At 36.7% G+C, this 20,720-nt stretch overlaps 1 protein-coding gene across 3 annotated transcripts in view; it reads right to left on the bottom strand.

Annotated features, from left to right (window-relative positions):
* ARHGAP15 (Rho GTPase activating protein 15) overlaps positions 1 to 20,720 on the bottom strand; it is a 600,173-nt gene that overhangs the window by 235,907 nt on the left and 343,546 nt on the right. For all 3 annotated transcript variants that reach the window (XM_045868934.1, XM_064586464.1, XM_054506238.2), the window contains one exon: positions 16,194 to 16,316. In XM_045868934.1, coding sequence (XP_045724890.1) covers positions 16,194 to 16,316 — 123 coding nt within the window. The remainder of the gene's footprint in view (positions 1 to 16,193; positions 16,317 to 20,720) is intronic.

The raw sequence follows: 20,720 nt of genomic DNA, 5'->3' as shown, positions 1-20,720 counted from the left end.
TAGTCTGTTTCTCTTTTTCAGCACTTATTTTTTTTTTTTTCAGCCCTCCCTTTAGAAAGTGACTATGCAATAACACTTCTAAAACACCTTATCCTGTCCCGAAGCTGCCCACGGAACTGAATAAATAGATACCTCATTGTGAGATACACTTTGTATACCGCACATTCTCTGGGTTTATTGCACACTCTTTATTTATATTACTTTTCTGGCTAACCAGACCTCCCATTGGGGGAAGGAGTGCATGTAAGGGTGGAATGGAATAGCTCAGTTGGGTTTGCCTACTAAATTAGTGCAATGATGTTCACCATCCAGATGTCTAAATTGAAGTGTTGATATTAGTGGGTGAAAAGACAGTGATTTTAGAGGAATTTTGAGCTTGCGGGGGTCAATGGGAATTCTGAGAGATGGCAAAATTGTGCGTGTATCCCAGCTAAGCCCCAGGGAGTAGATCTGACTTCTTTTGAGGAAAAGGCTTCACACGGAATGGGAAGAAGCCATTTTCTCACTTTTTGAGATTTAGCCTAAGAGCTGTTGCTTTAAGTCCTAACACCCCAGGTGAAACATGAAGGTGGCTGAGAAGAGCAGTCTCCCCATTTGCTCTGGAGACAGAGAGAATCTAAAAATGCTGTGGGAACCAGAGGTTTAGGGAACCGTTTGGCATGTGGAAGGTTTTGTAGATTTGGAAGCTCTTGGACAGTACCGAGGAGGTGAGGAATCCATCTCTCCGGAGATACTGACTACATGGCTGTGGTGAGATGCCTGCCTTGGGCATTTTTTAGGTAATGGGGTATCAAATGCAATACATTCCAGGTGCTCCCAGAAATAACCAGGGAGACCTTAGAGAAGGATAAAGCCAGAGTTGCTATGGTTATACAAGTGGGTGTCACAACTTATGATATTGGTGCCTTAATATCTGTGTTACCTCGTTCATATCCACAGGCTGCTGGGGCATGGCCCACTGTGGTTATATAGGAATTAAGTAAAACTAGATCAAAAGCATTAATATGTCTTTTCATTGGTCTTCTAAAGTGGGGACAAGTTTGCAGGGTATGGAAGAGCTTTTTTTATTTGATGTAGAATATTTCTAAGCAGTGCTAAAGTGTCTAACTTGGAAGGAAGGAATCGCATCTTATACATCTTCCTGGGCCCAGTATCCAGCCCATTGTTTTCCACATGGAGGTCCCCAATAAATGTTTGCCAAATAAATAAAAATGGATAATGGGCACTAAGTGAATAATAAAATTGCCTATAAAATCAAGTACAAACTCCTTGCATTGCCCAAAATACCTGCCACAGACACTTCTCATCCAACCCTCTCCCTTGCAGACAAACCATCATTCTCATGCTTTCCTACGATTATGCACCTTGAATGTCTCAACCAGCTCTCCACATGTCCAAATGCTCACAGTCAAGACTCAGTTTAAAGACCACAGCATAAAGGAAACATGAATCTTTCTCACACTTTTCCCACTTGTAATTTCCCCAAATCCATGACCTCAATGTCCCTAAAGCATTTGACATTTGATATATTATGTCATATTTGTTGTACCTTTATCTCCCTTACTCATTTCATGGGAAACTCTGTTTTATGCATCTTTGTATCCTCTTGGAACATGGTGATTTAAAGAATATATATATATGAGTAGGTGATAGAAATAACAATCAAAGCATAAAGAAATGTAAGCACAGTTGTCCTTCATCCTTATCACTTGGGAGTGCACGCCAAGCTACAAGCACAAGGTGAGGCACAGAGAATGCTCCACATGTTGGCTTTATTAATGCGATGCCACAAAAATCTCACCCTGATTTATCTGTTTTGCAATTTTCAGAATACCTACTCTGCATTCAGGAGAAATGCTTGCAGTATGCCAGGCCATAGAAAGAGTAGAATTAAGAGTAGAATATGAGAATTAATAGTTCTTATTTGCTATGCTAATTGTTCTTTGTGTAGTATCAACAATTGTAAGAGGTATTATCTGGAAAGTGTTAGGACAGAAAATTTCATTACCTTGTCCAAACTCTCAAAGCAAGTAAGTAGCAGAGCCAAGACTAGACTTCAGATCTACTTCAAAATTCAGTGATCTTTATGGCTTAATGACTGCAATACATTGTTTTCCTGAGTAAAATAGAACGCATATAGCTCTTTCAAATAGCAAGGGAGAGCTTGTCACCACCACCTTATCACTTCACACCATATGTATCTAGATCCAATGAAGAAAATGGTCTTTCGTATATTTCACTATTGCAAGCATTCTTTATATATTTAAACATCTATAAAACTAAGTACAGTTTTGTGTTCAAGTATCTCTTTTTCCCAAGAAGGAGCTGCATTTCTTGTTAGATATTCTTGGAGTCTAGGATTCTAGGCTGGTGATAATGGGGGCAACAGCCTGGGAACCTTTTCTAGCAGAGGTTGCTTAGACCACTTCTAGCCGCTAAATGGTGTGCCAAATCGACTAGCACAGACTCCTTCTAGCAGATCTCAGATGAGTGTCTATGATCCAGCTTGGTATGTGAAACTGAAGCTCAGCACACATGTCCATGCCAGCCTCTCAGACTCTTGACTGAGAGAATTGCATCTGGGAGACAGAAGTTTCCTTTGGGCTTTTGGTAATGTTCATACTACACTAACTAATTGTAGGAACAGATGGCTTTGGGTTATCACAGGAAAGTGCTTTCCGCTAAAACTTTGCTCATAAGTATTTAATACCATCTCCAAAATTCCTCAAATACAATGAGTGTTCCATATCCCCAACTTTATTTGGATGGGCTATTTATTCTTCACCTTCTGGGACTGGACCAAGATCCCTGTTTTCCCCACTATCCATCTCCTGCCCATCAGTCTCTTCTGAGGCCACAGCTCCCTGGACAGAACTTCTGCTTCCCGTTCTGTCCTAGAGTAGGAGACATCCATGTCTACCACCAGTGTGGTGCCTGGTATGCGGCACTGTGTCGTCACACTTGGAATACTTCTATTTCTATATTGCGCAACCACCACTGGAATGCTTTCTCCATATTACCGTGCCACTTGAGTTGAACAGAACTTCACACAGATGTGACTGTCTCTCCTTGTGTGTGATCAGCATTGTATTTCTGACCAATATTACTTTTCTTCAAGATTATTCATTCATACTATACATATGTGATCTTTCTGGTTAAAGGGCGTGCACGTGAGTGTGTTCATGAATAAAGGGAACATATGCTAGAGAATTTGAGATATCTGACATCATCGGGAATTCTGTTTTTGATGAAGAGAGGGCCTAACCTTGTTATTTTTTTTTTCTCCCTAAAATGTTTGACTTCTTCAACTGGTAATTACATAAACATATTTATAGCCAAAACAGGCTCTTACTTCCTCTTTTGACATATTAATTGTTTCTAAAAACATTAAGTGAGGTCCTGTCAAATTCTTTACACAATATTGAATGTTCTCCTATGCTAATTAATTTTTTTTTGATGGAAAAATTGTCACATGCTCAAGGTCCCAGTGCATTTGAAATGTGGAATGACGAAAGATGTAAACACAGTATTCTACTATTCGGGAAATGAAGGTATGAGGTGGGGCAAATGAGGATGGAGTCTGGGGGAGTGATGGCTTTTCTGAAGTTTAGACTATCTGGAATCTCAAGATATTAAGATAACCTCAAGATATTCTTTTCAGCCCATCTGCTTTCTTATTTCTCAGCCTCTAGTTGCATGATAGATTCCTTCATTGTGAGGTTAACGGAGGCCAGTTCTCTTCCCCTCCAACCTTTCTTTTCCTCCTATGAGTTTGAGTTCCAAGTTCAAAGGGACAAGTTAGGAGTGATATATTCAAGTTAATGACCTTCACATGTGTTTAACTTGGATGACATCTCCTTTAAAATCTCCCTCCCGTCTAATATGGGTAGATAAGAAAATCATGAAAAAATTGGAGCTCAACAACTGTTGAAGCAGAATGAAAATTTCTCTCTTGTGCTCTTACATTTCTGAGGGAATTGGATCTTATGAAAATGTCAATCCTTGTAGCAGCCTCTTAGCTGGCTATCCACGTAAGTTATCCAGCACAACACAAAGCATGATTCAATGGCCATATGCATCTCAGAAAGGCATCAAATTGGGTAATTTTAAGATTTAGTCCAGGTACACAGGTTAGAATCTGGGGCAAAATGGGAGCAATAAATATATAACACACTTTCTTATAAATATTGACCGAATATATATGACTTATTTAGTTTTACAATCAGAACATCCTTTATATTTTGATTGTCTTACATGTCTGAGCATACGCATCGTCGGTGTTATTGTCAAATAAATCTCTAATTCCACAGATTGTCATTAGCACTAGGTATTTGTTACATGTCTGGCATACGCTAGCTGGGCAGAAGGTTTCAGTTTTTTTCTTTTCAAAATAAATATGTGAAATAGGTACCTAATATGTGGCTTTATATTTCTTCAACAAACCCCAACTTAATCTTATTATTATAGATTGATGTTTTCTATCAGTTAGCTGTATGAAATGCTTCCAATATTTATAATGGAATATCAAAGGTAAAATGCTAGAGATAACTGAAAATAGGATGGAGTTAGGTCCTAGTATTAAGTAGTAAGGGCACTGAACTCTTGGAAAAAAATATAAGTTGGAGAAGGCATATATAAACAGATACTTCTTTCTTATAAACTTCTTTAAGTTTCTCTGAATTCTTTTCTTTACTGGGCTTTTTCCCTAAGCTACTATTAAATTGTGAAAGTGCATTTTCATAAAACCTCTTTATATAAGTGTTGCTGATCTGAGGAGGGGAGAAAAGTTTCCTCATTTCTCTTTTGTGTTCTTTTTTTTTCCGGTGTGAGAAGAAAGTGTTCGGATCATCTTTTTAAATAATGAAAACAATAATAACTGTTCCCAGGAGAATAAGAAAGCAAAGAAGAGGCTTTGTTTGACTTATCTGTGATAAGGTACTTTGGAGCTCTGGTTTGTGTGAGTGGAAGAAAGAGATGTACACAACACTCCAACCCTTCTATTATGACAGTTTATGCTTCCTATACAGCTTATTTAACTCAGATGCCTGGGAAATAGACACAATTACCACCTTATGGAATGCTACTTAACTTTAAATGTTCCCTCCAGAATAGAAACCCACGTCATCAAAATTTGTCTGTTTCGCAGGAATTATTTCTTCGGAAGGCTTCTGCATACGCCTGTGCAATTTTAAAATTTAACCCAAGGTTGCTTAGAAATAACTACAATATAAAAAGAAAGAAAAGATTCCCACCCTAAGGGAGTTTGTTCATAAGAGCTCCTATGAAAGAGCTGTGTCCTATGACCATGTACACTATAATCATTCACTCTTTCAGCTGTTATCAATTTAAAACCAATGAAACTCCCACACTGAGTCCATTTGAGCAGTCAATTTTAATATCTCGAGGCATCTGTAGTTATTCTGAATTGGCTGCAAAAGCAGAACTAACAAGTTAAGCTCTAACCATAAGTCGACATCAGGCTGGTAAACCATACATCAAACACAGACAGTTAGTCAATACTCCAGTATGAAAAACCAACTAGCATTTTAAAGAAGAGCAACATATTCATAATATGTTTGGCAGTCTGGTTTGCATTGCTTCCTTGATGGCTGTGCATTTAACTTTCCAGTCAACGGGGAGCTCCGCTCACTGGCAAAACAACATGTTTGAGGGCAAACCGGTCAGTCTTCTGATTTGTGGGTAATATTTCTAAATGAGAATAAAAGGGATGGAAGAATGTGCCTTTTGTGAATAAGAATCTAGAGCGTGTCTTAATAGTTGCTTTTTATAAGAAAATTGTTTCAACCATATGTTCTGGATCTTTGCACACAGTACCTACTTCAAATATTATGTCATTGTCAGGCCATGTGTCTCAATTTTGTGTTTGGAAAATATGGTTGCTTGAAATACCTCTTTCTCTCCCAGGAGTGACTCCATGACAGGGCTGTTGCCTCCCATAGAGAGAAGAAGACAATGAAGAAGGAGGAGTATTCAAACAAGATCAAGGCAGTCATCACTTCAATCAAATCATTTCCAAATTTCTGGGGCTGGGGGCCTTGGGCGAGGGGGAGTGAAGGGTGTTTACGACATATAGCTGCCTATTCCCAGAACTCTTTTATGTACTTTTATTTCATCTTCAAAAAGAAAAGACATATTAAAGGGGAATATCTAAGGAAGAACAATGCTACATAAAGTTTATGTTTTCAGATCTGTTGCCCCAGAAAATGCTTTGATAAAACATACTTACGGCAATACAGTCAATTTCAAAGAAAAGTTGGTAGACATACCTCTCCATAGTGCAATTTGACTAACACTGACATACCACCAATTACGATTATCCAAATTCTGATATGGTCTCTTGTCTCCTTCCCACAAAGAAAAATAGAAAATGCTGAGATAGCACTTTTGCAACACTGAGTTATTTTTCTGATGACTAAATTTTACAGAGAGGATGGTCACACTTTAATGTTACTAATCAGGTAGGGTAACAAGTCAAAAGGGAGAGTTTCATATGGAACAAAATTTACCACCACCCACCCCAAATAACGTGATGCAGTTCTTTTTTTTCTTCTTCCTCTTGGGAATTTGTGGAATATTGTTGATTTATAAGAGACATGAATTTGAGGGGAAAGATTTGCAGGCCAAACTGTCAGTGATACTAAAGGAAATAAAAGAGCACTATCTTAATCTTAGGATATGTCAAAATGAATTGTTGATATTAATATTTCCTGTGCTTGTAACAGTTCACACATCTGCTGAATGTCGACCCTGATGAGGAGATACTGGTTGTGAGAGCTCTGAGAGATTCTATCCTTAGAGATACATTCAATGTGCACATAATGTGGATTCAAATCTCAATTGTACCATGAATGAGAAAGGACTGGGGCCTCCTTTCTCAAGCACCATGGAAAATTCAATTCATCTCACTGCCTATGAAACATTTATTCATACATTTGTTCAAATTATCAATCTTTAGGTCACGATGAAATTCTGTTTTCCTCTCCCTCAATTATCTACCTCACCACAAAATGAAATCACCAGCTAGTACTTTGTGTGAGCAGGAGAATTATAAAAACTACGAAGGAGAAAGTGAATAGCAGCAGTGGCTTTGGATACAGTTTGTAGGGCCTACGGAGGCCCTGCAAAGCTAACAGGAACTAAGCTGAAGAATCTTCTACTGCCTGTGAAGCCGGGTTTAGGAGTCATGAGGGAACTCTGTGGTATGAGAACACCTGCTGGAGAACAGCGGGGTATCAATAATAAATGCTAACCTTTAAAAAGGGGGATGCTTGTGAACACTGATGCCCTGCATCTTTTTCTTCTCTTCAGGTGGTTTCATGGAGGGAAGATTTAGGGTGTGATTAGAGGACCAAAATGGTCACAGATGCCCTCTCCAGAGGGAAGCAGCCTCCTGATACAAGAAGGGAATAGCACATTAGCTTGATTTTTGGTCATCTGCAATGAGTTGAGGATATGCTTCCAAGAACATATAAACTTTGGCTGGTGCAGTGTCAGGGATGGAAGGGAGATTTTGTATCTTTTCTACAATCTGTACACACACACACACACACACACACACACGAGTTAAAGCACAGAGTATGCCCAAAACATGGTATAGATCCCCTTTCTAATGAAAGAAAACCCATCTGTATTTGTTATTGTTTCCTTGTTGGTCCTCATGCCCTATTTCTTCTTATTTTATGGAAACGTGTCAGTCCTCAAAATGGAAGGCTTAAAGACAGTATTTCGAACTGGCACCAAGATTAGACTAACCTCATAGGGTAGGCCAAAACTCTGGGCATTCTTTTAAGGATAGATAGTCCATGGAATAAATAAAAACCAGCATCTACTGCCATAGCAAGAATTAATATGGGTTTTAGAGACCATTGGCTAAAACAAAATGCTAAAATGGTGGTTTTGAATCAATTGGGTCATATTCATCTTATATTCCCAGCACTTAGCATGGCTATTATTAGGCATCCAGTCAGTTTTAGGGCTGAAGCCTGATACTATTTGGCATTTTTCTCTTACTTAAAAAAAAAAAATGGGAAAGATTTTGAGGGTTTGACTCAAAGGGAAAGAAATATAATTTAAAGAAAGGAAAAAGGAGAATTATTATTATTATTACTATTATTAGCATTATTATGATATACAAATACACAAAATATAGTAGATTATGTTGGGAAATTATTGATAAAAACATTTTGTGGATATTAAAAATCGGTTATATATAAGTCATCATCTCAAATATTATATTCTAACTAATGCCTTTGTAAAAGGTCTCTCTCCATAAGAAAGGAAGTTCTTGAGCCACAGACAAACCAACTTATTATTCTGGCTCATTCTTTTTCCCCTTACCTAATTTGCTCCCATTTCTGGACCTCATTTTTCTCTTGTTGCTTCAAAGTTATTCTGCTTTTAATATCTCATAAGACCTGGATCATTTCCTCCCTGAATAACGGGCTTTTAAAAGACATGGGCTTAACCTGCTACCCAGGTGTACTTTTTTCTCAACATTTGCCATCTCTCACAGTGACCTGTATTTTATTATTGAACAAAAGCTAGCTACGTGGTACTCTATTACCAACACATTTGCTCCCAAGAGCCTTTAAATAACAGAAACTGCCTGAGAACTGTAAATGCGAAGGAACCAGGAAGCTTGTAGGCCAAGATAAAGAAGCTTAAGGTTGGCTATTAATTTTGGTTAATATTAAATCATGACATAGCTCACACGTAAGGATCACAGTTCAATTATGAACCGTAAAGAAGTTTAAAGAAAAGAAGATTTACAAGATATTTTTAAGCACATTAGTGCATATTGTGGAAGTTGTGGGAGTATTTCAGGCCCAAGCAATGATAGACCCATGCCCCAGTATATAAATTCAAATACAATTATTCTCAGGCTAATACTGATAAAGTGGCAAAATTGGAGCATATCTATACCCAAAGGTATATTGTAGTGTTGCTCATAAATGTTTTGCTTAAATTAACGATGTGGCAGGTAGCTTACTATGTCATATATTAGTTCTAACAAATCATTTTAAAAATACTTTCCTCTTAACCCAATGATTTTGCTATTCATAAAGATGACTGTTGAAAGTTTAGGGCTGATAACTTGTATCTGCAATTTGAATGGCAAATCTCTCTTTACTTCTCGATATAATTGACATATTTTATAAAAGTACTATAATTTCAAAGACATTATTTTCTCATGTGAGGGAAACCTTAAACAATTAGTTGTGTCTGTGTGGGTAATTACTTAAATGTTCCAGCAATTAGATGACACTGTGTAAGTGGGTGTAGCTAGAAAAGAAAATTAGCTCATGCCCATTTATGTATAAAGAGTACCATGATGAAAATTACCAAAAAGATAAATATGAGCCAACCATAAATTATCTATGCACTTGCCTTGAAGTAAGCAAGTTAGTACTGCCTTTCCTTGACACTTGGCAGGATTGCTTTCCCAAATTTTAAAGGAATACTTGAGAAAATGGTGTCCCAGGGCCATCTTGATCATAATTTGCTCCATAAACCTAAGAAAGGAAAGAAGAGGGAAAAAAGGGAAGCAACAGAAGATGAAAAGAAAGAAAGAAAGAAAGATGGAAGGAAGAAAATTGCTAAATAATTAAGATAAGCTGGGCACTGTATAAAATTCTTCCATATTTCATCTCATTTAAATTTTACAATGTGAATTTCATAGATGAAAAAGTCAGTGACAAAATATTAAGTTATATAGCTGGTAAAAGGCAGAATCCAGCTTTAAACCTAGCTTAGTTAAATTCTAAATTTGCTGTACTTTCAAATAAACTCAATTGTCTGAATTGTAAAATGGAGTGGGAATGTTTCTATCATCACAAACATCTGTAAAGATTGATTAAGTTTATCGAGAGTATATAAGGCATTCTGTATCCTTTGGAAATATTTGATGTTTAAGGCAGGTGTGGGAGTCCCTATACGTCACCCTATGGAAAACCATATTACTAACAAGCTCTACCCATGTACACAGAGCTTTAGCTAGTCTTTGTGGAGCCTTATTTTGTAATAAGAATGAACCACCATTGCCCACCAGACATTTGGGCTAAGTCACTAATGTGATAGAAGTAGAATGAGACAAATGTACCTAGATAAAATTGCAGATTTAAAGAGCAGGAGAGAACATCTTAAAATCAAAAATAAAAAGAAAGTTCAAAAAACTAACAAATTTTTATTTATATTTGTGGATAAGTTAGAAAAAGACATAATTTATTTTCTACTTTTTTCCAATTATTCAATTAATTAATATTTATTGAGTGCTAACTGCCAAGTGCCATCCTCACTATTAGGTTTGGGAGTAACGTCGTCAACAAAGTTTCTACCCTCAGGGCATTTGAGTAAATGGGATATGCAAAAAAAGAAATTGAGAATAAGAAAGACTAGCAAATTGAAAATATAACTGCTAAAGTTAAAATAAATTAATAAAGACAAGGGGAGTTCAATTGAGAATTCTTCCAGAGTATGAGAAAAATAAATCCTGATGCTCTAATATTCCTATCGTAAAGATCCCAAAAGAAGAACCAGAGAAAACTGATGGGAGGAACTTATCAACATAGTGATAAAGAGAAAAAAAAAAAACATAATTCTTTGAGTTGAGTGCTAAGCAGAATAAATGTTTTTAAATTCTGCCAACTATATACATTATCTTGATTACAGAATCTCAAAATAAAGACAAAAAATCCCAATGATTCTGAAAGAAAAATATTCAAAATAACAAGAGTAAGAATGAAAACTGCAACTCTGTATTCTAGAAGCAATGGAATTTTATGACCAACTACACTATTGATCAAGTATGTGGACATACTGAAGATATTTTTAGACAATCAAGTTCTCATGTTTTCTAAATGAGTTATCAGAGGCTGTTACATAGTAATAGAAGGAATTAAAGCAAGAAAGAGAAGGCATGGATTCGGAAGACAATGAATACAATTGAGAAGTTCAGTAAAAGAGAATCAGAGGGTGAGAAAGGTGAAACCTGAAATGCAACCAATCCAAAGTGGAGTAAGGTGATGGAAGGAGTTTAGAAGATATTCTGGTGGGTGGTGGGGGAACAAGGAGTCACAGACTAGTATCTGTATGAGAAATTTACAATAAAAAAATGTATCAAACTAAAAAATAGCATGATTTAAGGAAGTGATGAAGCATAAACTTTAAAAAATAAGAATATTATAAAGAGAGAGAGAAAGAGAGACAAACCAAGAAATAGATTCTTACCTATAGAGAGCAAACTGATGGTTACCAGAGGGTGGAGGGATGGGTGAAATAGGTAATGGGGATTAACGAGGGCACTTGTGATGAGGACAGGGCGATGTATGGAAGGGCTGAATTTCTATATTGTACACCTGAAACTAATATAACACTGCATGTTAACTAACTGAAATTAAAATAAAAACTTAAAAAAAATAAGAACATTGTAAGTTGTGTGGCCCATTAAGTCATAACATTGAACCCATGGATATGTTAATCCAAATCTGGCACGTGACTTGGTTAGCGATTCCATAATATTTACATGATCAATATAAAGTAAATGCAGCTGCCTGATTTTCTTCACATTTAGATCCAAAATGTGGGGAGGAAATGAAGGACCTGATTGTGATGGTGAAACAGCATAAATATACCAAAGCAACCTTCAAATATAAAAAAAAAGAGAGTCTTTTTCATCATGATCAAGGGGGATTCCTCTTTACAGATCACAGAGGTCATATTATAAGAACAGAGAACAAAGTCTAGTACTTGGAGCTGCAGTAAGCAATCTTATATAATTGTAATTGTACGATCACTGGTTTTGGTTTTTAACTTTTAGAATCAACCTATAAATGAGTCATAATTATAGAAATCTGTGAAATAATGAGTTTTTTATGATGTAGAAGTAAGAATTACAATAGCAAAGGCAGAGGAGATGAGAGGGGAAAGGACACTAAACTTCTTGTCTTTCTTGTCTCCTCGATGCAGACACTAAGTCTCAGTTTTCCATGGTTACTAGAACAGTAAATAGAGATTCAAGTACATTGGATGTTCCAGAGAAAGCCATCGAAAAGAGCAAGACCTGCTCTATTTGACTGTGAGTATTTGGGGAGGAAAGTGAGGTCTGGTTTAATCAAGTCAAATTCATGTCCATCGTAAAAGAAATCTGAGATAACATCTAAGCTTGATAAGTCAAGACGTTATGACTTTAAAGATAAGGAAGATATTGACAAAAACTGACCTCTACCCCAAATAATAGTAACATAAGTTATGGAGTCAACCACCAGAACTACTATTCTACAAATAGAAATGGTGCCAAGTGGTGCCCCATAAGGAGCAAAACTGGGATGAGGCAGGAAAGCCCTGCTTTTCATCCTAAGTCCTGGAAGCATAATATTGAGTCTTTAAACAGGTTGTTTCCTTTATAATATAGTGATTACAAAATAAAGTAGTACAGAATTACTTTCAATTTCTACTAATACCATCCATTATGGTTTTATCCACATGAAGATGAAAGAAACTACTTTCTAAACACAATCCTCTATAATTCTATCATTTTTATATAAGGAAATACTAGTTGCTCTTAAAAAAAACCAAAAAAACAAAAAAAACCAATTGTTATCCTTTCTAGAAATTGCATTGCCGAGTGTTTTCTATTCTTGGATGTCAGTGCTGTTATTTGAAAGATTATATAAGGTAGTTTGGCTGACACTTTATAACGAGCTGTTACTTCAGTTCCAAAACCAAGCAGAAAATATGTACAAACACACCTACCACCCTAAAATGTACCCTCTTGCCTATCATTTACATATTCAACAGATTCAAGTTTTATTTCTGATGAGATGCTCAATGCAATAAACTCACACATTTAAAAGGCACTTGCCACTCCCTTGGCAAATGTGAAAGCACCTGGAGAAATTGCAGGCTTTTCAGAAGCCACCACTACCATGGTGCAATGAACCCTACACACACCTGAGCTATTAAGATTTCTTTCCATTGAGTGATCATCCATAACTATCGGCTGGGCCTTTTTTGACATTATAATGTACACTTCTCATTAGTCATATTAAAGAAAGTAGAAGATGCAGCCCCATCAAGGGACTGTTTCCAGATCTAGCTTCCAGCCAATGAAATCACATATTGGCCAGGTCTCCATGAGTCCAAAAAACAGATATTGAAGGAAGGGTTTGTGTCTGAGTCCAGACAGTGTGGTATCGGGACAATTCTCTTTTCACATAAAGTACTTTGTGGATATTGTTCTGCTGGGCATTATAAAGTCAAGAAGGCACAGCTCTTCCTGCTCCAAAGGCTGGCTGAATTCAAAGCTCAGGCCTCTCAACCTGTTGGCAACATTACATAAAGGTGTAAGAAACTGTTTGAAAGGGGCTATGGCCCTGCAGAGTCTCTCCCAGGTGTCAGGAAGCACACTTTTTTTTTTATTAATTTATTTTTTTTGATGTAGTGTTCCATGATTTGTTGTTTGCGTATAACACCCAGTGCTCCATTCAATACGTGCCCTCTTTAATACCCATCACCAGGCTAGCCCCTCCCCCACCCCCTCCCTTCTAGAACCTTCCGTTTGTTTCCTGGAGTCCATAGTCTCTCATGGTTGTCTCCTCCTCCGATTTCCCCCCCTTCATTTTTCCCTTCCTACTATTTTCTTTTTTTTTTTTTTTTTAACATATAATGTATTATTTGTTTCAGAGGTACAGGAAGCACACTTTTAAGACACCAACTGTCACCCCAGCTTTCCGAAACCTTGTTGTGAAGGACTTTATTCCAAATCTAGCAGATAAGACAGTTGAAAGAATTTGGTATATATTCTTGTGGGCAGGTACCCTGAGGACAATTTTAAAGACTGTTCTCTCTCTTTCTGAGTAATTCTTCTTGACAGAGTTAAGTCATTTCACTTGGAGAAACCATTTAACCATTAATCTTTCATTGATTTTATATAATTTTTCGTAACTGATCAAAAACACCGATTTCATTGCTTTTTCAAAGTCTTTGACTTAAGTATGCTGAGAAAATAGACTTAAAGTTCTAAATTTGACTGGGCTTATATTTTTAAAAATTGTTTTAATGCTTTTTACTCAGTGAAGAGAAAAAAAAATCAGTAAACGCTTTTTAAAAATTCACAGTTAAAACTGAAACAAGCCCAAGAAGTGATTATATTTGCATAACTTGATCTGTATTTGGAAGAAAATTCCACTGAAGACAACAATGGAAGCTTATCAAATCAGAATTTCACATAGATTTTCCATAGCCCTACTAATGAATACTGACTCATTGGTCAGCTATGGTGGAAATTTAATGGAGCTCTAAGATAGGAAATGTACACATCGGAGTGTGTTCAGTGCTTCCATGACGTCGGTATGAAAACTGCATGAGGCATCCAGGCCCTCCGCTGCTTTCTGAGACCACTGCTGGAGCACTGTAGTTGCGAATTCTTTAGCATTTTGACTGGGGCCAGACCCTGCCACTGAATTAAAACCCTTTTCATTTTGCCATAGTCATGAAAAATTTGGACTTTCTGTCAAATTGGGATTGTTTGGGCTACTAATTTGGTTTTCTATTTTTTCCAAAGTGGCAGATAACCTGCAACAGAATCCTCTCAAAGAAAATGATAACCGATGGGGTGCATTCTCAGACAGAACTGAAGGTATTGGTATCTTATTATATGAAGTTGAATCTCTAGAGGATCCAAAACTGTCAGTGGCCCTGGAAAGGACATCTTCAGTGTAAAAGTCTGAGGAAAGCCTGATTCAAAGCAAGTGCTAGTTCGACCCCCAAATGTTTACATTCTAAGAATTTTCCACTTCATTAGTGATATGTATGTTCATGCTTCATAAAACTTCACCTTCCACAATTGGTTCAAAATGCCAGATGATTCTTGTTGTAACTTCTCCTGCTTAAAAATGGACTGAAATGGGTAGGTCAGACAGTTATTATAACCCATCTAAATAATTCTTATGCTAAGTATTGCTGAAAATATTAAGATCTGTTTTGCCCTGTTCCTGAGAAATGACTGGGTATTAAATAACCTTTTGACTCCCATAAGGATCAATCTTCCAGTTTTGTTCTCAGAATTAATCTTAGAAGGGTATCTTAGCCCATTTTCTAATTTCTTCTTATATTCACTTTTCAAAATATATCTATCTGCTAGAAAATTTAAAAAAAGGTGGGGGGGAAACAATGGACTTGATGCATATGGTTTCTTGTTAGGAAAATAATACATTTTACCTGTGTGATTTATAAGTGATTTCCAGTTATAGAAATCTACTTTATCACGGGTTCTATGTATCCATTCATTCTTTCTCATCCCCTTGGCGCCATAAGAGAAATGGTGGTAGTGAATAATAATAGCATTAAGAGCAGAGAACATTTATTGAATACTTATGTTCCAGAAACTCTATTAAATGCTTTACATGGATTATCTCATGTTTCTCTCAATGGACCTCTCAGTGGTGGGTGTAAGTATCCCCATTTAACAGATGAGATATCTGATCTTCAGAGAGGTCATAACTTGTTCAATGTCAACATGAGTGAGTGGTAGAACCAAGGTCTGAATTCTGATTAGTCTTAGTGCCAGAGTCTATGTTTTTCTATTGTGGTGACTAGGGTAGTCTAGAATATGTTGTTCTTTACTTTAGATACATTTGCAAAAGTACCTACTTATTTCAAGTTAGATTGAGCTTTTAGTTCCCCAGTTCCCAAATCCATAAATTTTCATGACACTAGTTTATCTTGGACTTTCTTCCTTGCACTCACTTCAGACTATGACTAAGGTGATCAGGTAACTTATTATCCAAATCAGGCCACATCTGAGAGTGAAAAGGGCTGCTGTTATTAAGCATGTTGGGACAATAGGTGTGCACCTGTATTGTCCAGGCACATGGTGACATGGGTTCATTCTAATGGGCCACTAGGATACCTTCCTCTGCTCCCTGGGGCAGAGCCCAGCTCCACTGAAGGCAAAACTAGGTATTGTTTTCAATGATACTGTGCTACAAACTTTATTTTCTCAGGATTAGTTTTCTGGACAACAGTTTTTTTTTTTCTTTGTTGTAGAGCAGAACATTCAATAAGCAACCTAAAAAGAATAAAATATCCTAATATTTCTTTAGAGCTGAATAGCTACGGACACAGAGGCATATTCATTTATCACTGTTACAGTAAAAGTATAAGACGTCCTATACCTTTAATAAGTCCCTTTTCTTGCAGAGTTTTCAGGGAAGGTCTTCGGGTGATAAACTTCTTTAATCTGTTTTTAACTCGGTTTTTGTCACTTGTATCGGAAGCACTATGTTGCAGTCTGAACACTGGAGATTAAAAAAAAAAGATTTTGGTAAATTTCTCCTTTATGATTATTACTTTATTCAAATACGAATAGAAAGCAGTAGTTACGGAAATACCGGAATTAATAGCTCAAGCCCTTCTGTTTAGACACAGAGTATGAGTAAAAATTTGCCTGTATGAAAATATTAGCTCCGTTGCCACATGAATGTGCAATGAGAATGTGGTTAGTTCTATACATTCACAATTTATTTTCACTTTCATTTGCTCAGATTTAACATAACCTTTATCTGCATAATTCCACCTATCTGTATCTATACACAGAATTAAGGTCAAAGAAAAATTCATCTAAATTAAAGGAAAAAACTCTTAGACTTGTTCATTTCAACTAATTATGATTCTATACTGCCTGTAGGTAATTCAGGCATTTTCCAACATCCTGCCGGCCCAAATAATTTTGTCAATCTTCTTTTTTTATGTTAACTCAAAGTGATTTCTTTTTCTGAAGCAGATACTTCTTATTTTTCTTATTGATGTGAAATTACCATCAGTTCTAGGTGAAATTCCGAAACAAATTTGCTTAGACTTTTTCCATGTCTTCACTGGCCCCCTATCCTCAGCTTCCTATCCTAAGCTCTATCTTCAAACTTAGGTGTGTGTCAAATTCATTCCTGAACAAATATTAGCTGAATGTTTACTGATCATCAGCCTCCACGCTAAAGGCTGTGAATTCCATGATGAACATAACACTTAAGGTCTGGACCTTCATTAAGTATTGAGTCTAAATACATTCAAGGTATCTTATTATTAGTGACTGGTAAGAATTCATTGTCTCTTATAGATAAATAGATCTTGACAGGGCCCTCCCTTGTCCTAACCCAATTGTTGACATAATGAGAGGATTGGGGGCACTTTCTTAAGTAGGTAGAGACTCTTTTCCTCTTAAATCATATTTCAGAATAAGCCAATCATTCAATTGGGTTAACAATGATGTATGTAAAATATATTGAGACCTTACTACATGCTTGATACTTTCCTAAGCATCTAACATGATTTAACTTAATTCTACTGCAATGTAAGCTCCCTGTGGGCAGGGATTTTTGTAAACTTGTCTAAATGTTGTTCACTAATGTCTCCCCAATACCTCAAACATTGTTTAGCATGTAATGTAAATGTTCACTCAGTATTTGTTGGATCAACACTCACAATGATCTTTTGAGGTATGTAAAATAATTCTACCCATTTTAGAGATGAAGAAGCTGAGACAAAGAGGTTAAGTAACTTGTCCAAGGTCAAGGTTGGATATGGGAACAGTCTCATAAGAATTTTATCTGGTATTCTTATTTATTGGAGTATTGGTGAAAGAATGGAAAGCGAAAAAAAAATATCAAGAGCTCAGTAGCTAGGGGGTATAAAACATTTGCTAAGTTATCGTTGTATGAGAGCTAGACATGAACCATCCTAGCCCCTTCTGAGGATCTCAGAAGAAAAAAAGAGAGAGACAGGAGAGACATGCAACTGGAAGAAAATTAATTGCCTGAATTAGAGGACTTGAAGTCAAATGTTCCTTATGGGGTCTCCAAAGAACCCACAAAAGTGCCTCCAGGAAAACGTCTGCTATAAAAGTCTACCTGGCCCAGAGTGTGAGAAACCTTCTTATGGCGGTCAAATAAGAACATTTTTGCATCCTCCTGCCCCTAGCTTTGACCACAAAGTAGTTGCAAACATGTTAGCAAGATGGGGATTTGGAGTAAAGTGTAAAGCTAAGGACAGAAAGAGGAAAACATCTTGCCTTCCTCCCAGCTAGCTGAAGAGTGGAGTTTTAATTTAATTTAATTAGTTTATTTGTTTGAGAGAGACAGAGACAGAGACAGCGAGAGAGAGCATGAGTGGGGAGGAGAGGAAGAAGCAGGCTCCCCCCTGAGCAGGGAGCCTGATGTAGGGTTCCATCCCAGGACCCTGGGACCATGACCTGAGCTGAAGGCAGACGCTTAACCGACTGAGCCACCAGGCACCCCTGGAATTTTAGTTTTAAATTAAGTTCAAAGTCTTGTTTATCACATGGGATTAGGTACTATTAAATAGCGAATTGAGATAATACTTGCCAGTTACCTGGACCATAATATTTTCTATTACCTTAAAGCAGGGTTCTAAATCCTGGCACCATTGACATTTTAAGCTAGACAATTCTTTATTGTAATAGGGGGCTGTCCTGTGCAGGAGTAGGATGTTGAGAAGCCTTTCAGGCTTCTATTCACAATAGGCCAGTAGGACCCTCTCCTCATTATGACAATCAAAAATGTCTCTAGACATTGCCAAATGTCTCCTTGGGGGGGGGGGAGGGGAAATTGCTCCCTGTTGAGGATTACTGCCTTAAACTGAAAAGTTACAGGATCTGTTTAAGTTCTCATTTACTGGTGATGGAAGGTCTGCTCACACACTGAGAAAACGTAAAGAAACTGTGAAAAGCAAAAAAAAAAAAAAAGGAAAAAAGTATTATTTTAATAATATATCTCTTTACAAATCATGTATATATATATATAGTGGGTGTATATAATAAATACTGTATATTTATATTATATTTTATATATAAAACATACATATCTATCATCTATCTGGTATCTATCTGCTATAATATATATAGTATAGACAGTACAAAGTATATATAGTATGTGTAGTATATATAATATATAGTAAATAGTAAATAGCATATATAAACAGTATATATATATTTACATGTTACATTTATATTATATATATATTTATATTATATATATATAAAACATATATATCTGATCTATCGCCTACCTAGTATCTAACTGCTATCTATATAGTAAAGGAATTGGTTATAAAAGTACAATCACTATCATGGGAGGAGGCTCAATGGGTCTATCACTTGAAGAGGCTGGGAACCACTGCTGTAGACCAGAGATTGCCAACTGGCATACCAGTGTTACAGGGTTCGAGTTACAGATGCCCTCAGCACTCAGGGTAATTGAGTAGGAACAATGCAGCCTGAGCCCCGGGGGCAGCTGCTGTTGGCTACGAGCCATCCTACCCATTCACTCCAGTGGGCTATATGAATATTATTTCCATGTGTATCTGAACTTAAAATTAAGAAGCACTGCTTTAGACCTGTGCTGTCCAACATGGTAACCACTAGTCACTTGGGGCTGATGGGCACTTGAAATGCAGGCTGTGTCAGAGGTTGAAATAATAATGTTTTAGATATTGTTGGTAAATAAATATATTATTAAAATTAATATATTATTAGAACGTATTTCTTGTTGCTTTTTAAAATGTGACTATGAGAAGATTTTATTATTTTTTAAAGCTTTATTTATTTATTTGAGAGAGAGAGAATGAGAGAATGAGAGAGAGAGAGTACATGAGAGGGGGGAGGGTTAGAGGGAGAAGCAGGCTCCTCGCCAAGCAGGGACCCCGATGCGGGACTAGATCCAGGGACTCCAGGATCATGACCTGAGCCGAAGGCAGTCGCTCAACCAACTGAGCCACCCAGGCGCCCTCTTGTTGTTTTTTAAAATGTGACTATGAGAAGATTTTAAATTACACATGTGGCTCACATTATATTTCTGGACAGTGATACTAGATGATGAAAATGGCAAACAAACACAAATTGACTACCTAGTATATACATGGCAGTGCTGGATTTAACTATTTTGGATAAAAATGCATATGGCCTATGTAATTATAATACGGCAGGGTGTGAAGTACATGACTTAGGGATCTTAGATGAGGAATTGACCTCAGATCATTTTGGAAAAACAAGTGCCCTGAGAACCCGTGCAAGCAACAAATGCTTTTATAGGACCATGACTATCAGGCATTAACCTGATATTGTATGATTGAAAGAGTCATTCTGAGCATCTTAATATACTACGTATATACTATGGATATACTATCATATCCTATCAATTTTTATCTGGGTCCAGTCACTGCAGTGACCACTAATTGTATATGATCTGCTTCACACGATAGCTCTATCAAAGCCCCATGGTCTGGGTTCTAGTATTGGAGGCTGAAGAAACAAACACTTAACATCCTTCAGAAAAAAAAATCTTCCTCAGGGTAACTTTGGTCTCAAGCCTGTTTTTGAAATAATATGGCCTAATCAATCTAAATTTTCACAGGTTACCAAAGGTAATATTTTCTATTTCTAGTCTCACCTCAAAATCTTGTCACTTTCCATGAAATGGAAAGAAATACAGAATCAAAGGAGGCATTTTTCTTGCCTTTTTAGAGCTAGTTAAAATGATGTGATTAGAAAATACATACAGTATAGATGCAAGATTATGAAAATAATTCTATAGTGAGTTGTATCTTTCAGAATCCCTTAGGTACTCTGGTGATAGTATTCTTAATTTTATATATATATATAATATTTGTATATTATATAATTTTAAATATAT

This window comes from Mirounga angustirostris, unplaced genomic scaffold, assembly GCF_029215605.1.
Source record: "Mirounga angustirostris isolate CCGP_5_RB_7025 unplaced genomic scaffold, mMirAng1.0.hap1 SCAF_3, whole genome shotgun sequence".
Classification (NCBI taxonomy): Eukaryota; Metazoa; Chordata; class Mammalia; order Carnivora; family Phocidae; genus Mirounga; species Mirounga angustirostris.
Note: the sequence above shows the minus strand (reverse complement) of the source record. Positions and strands in the feature narration are given on the sequence as shown.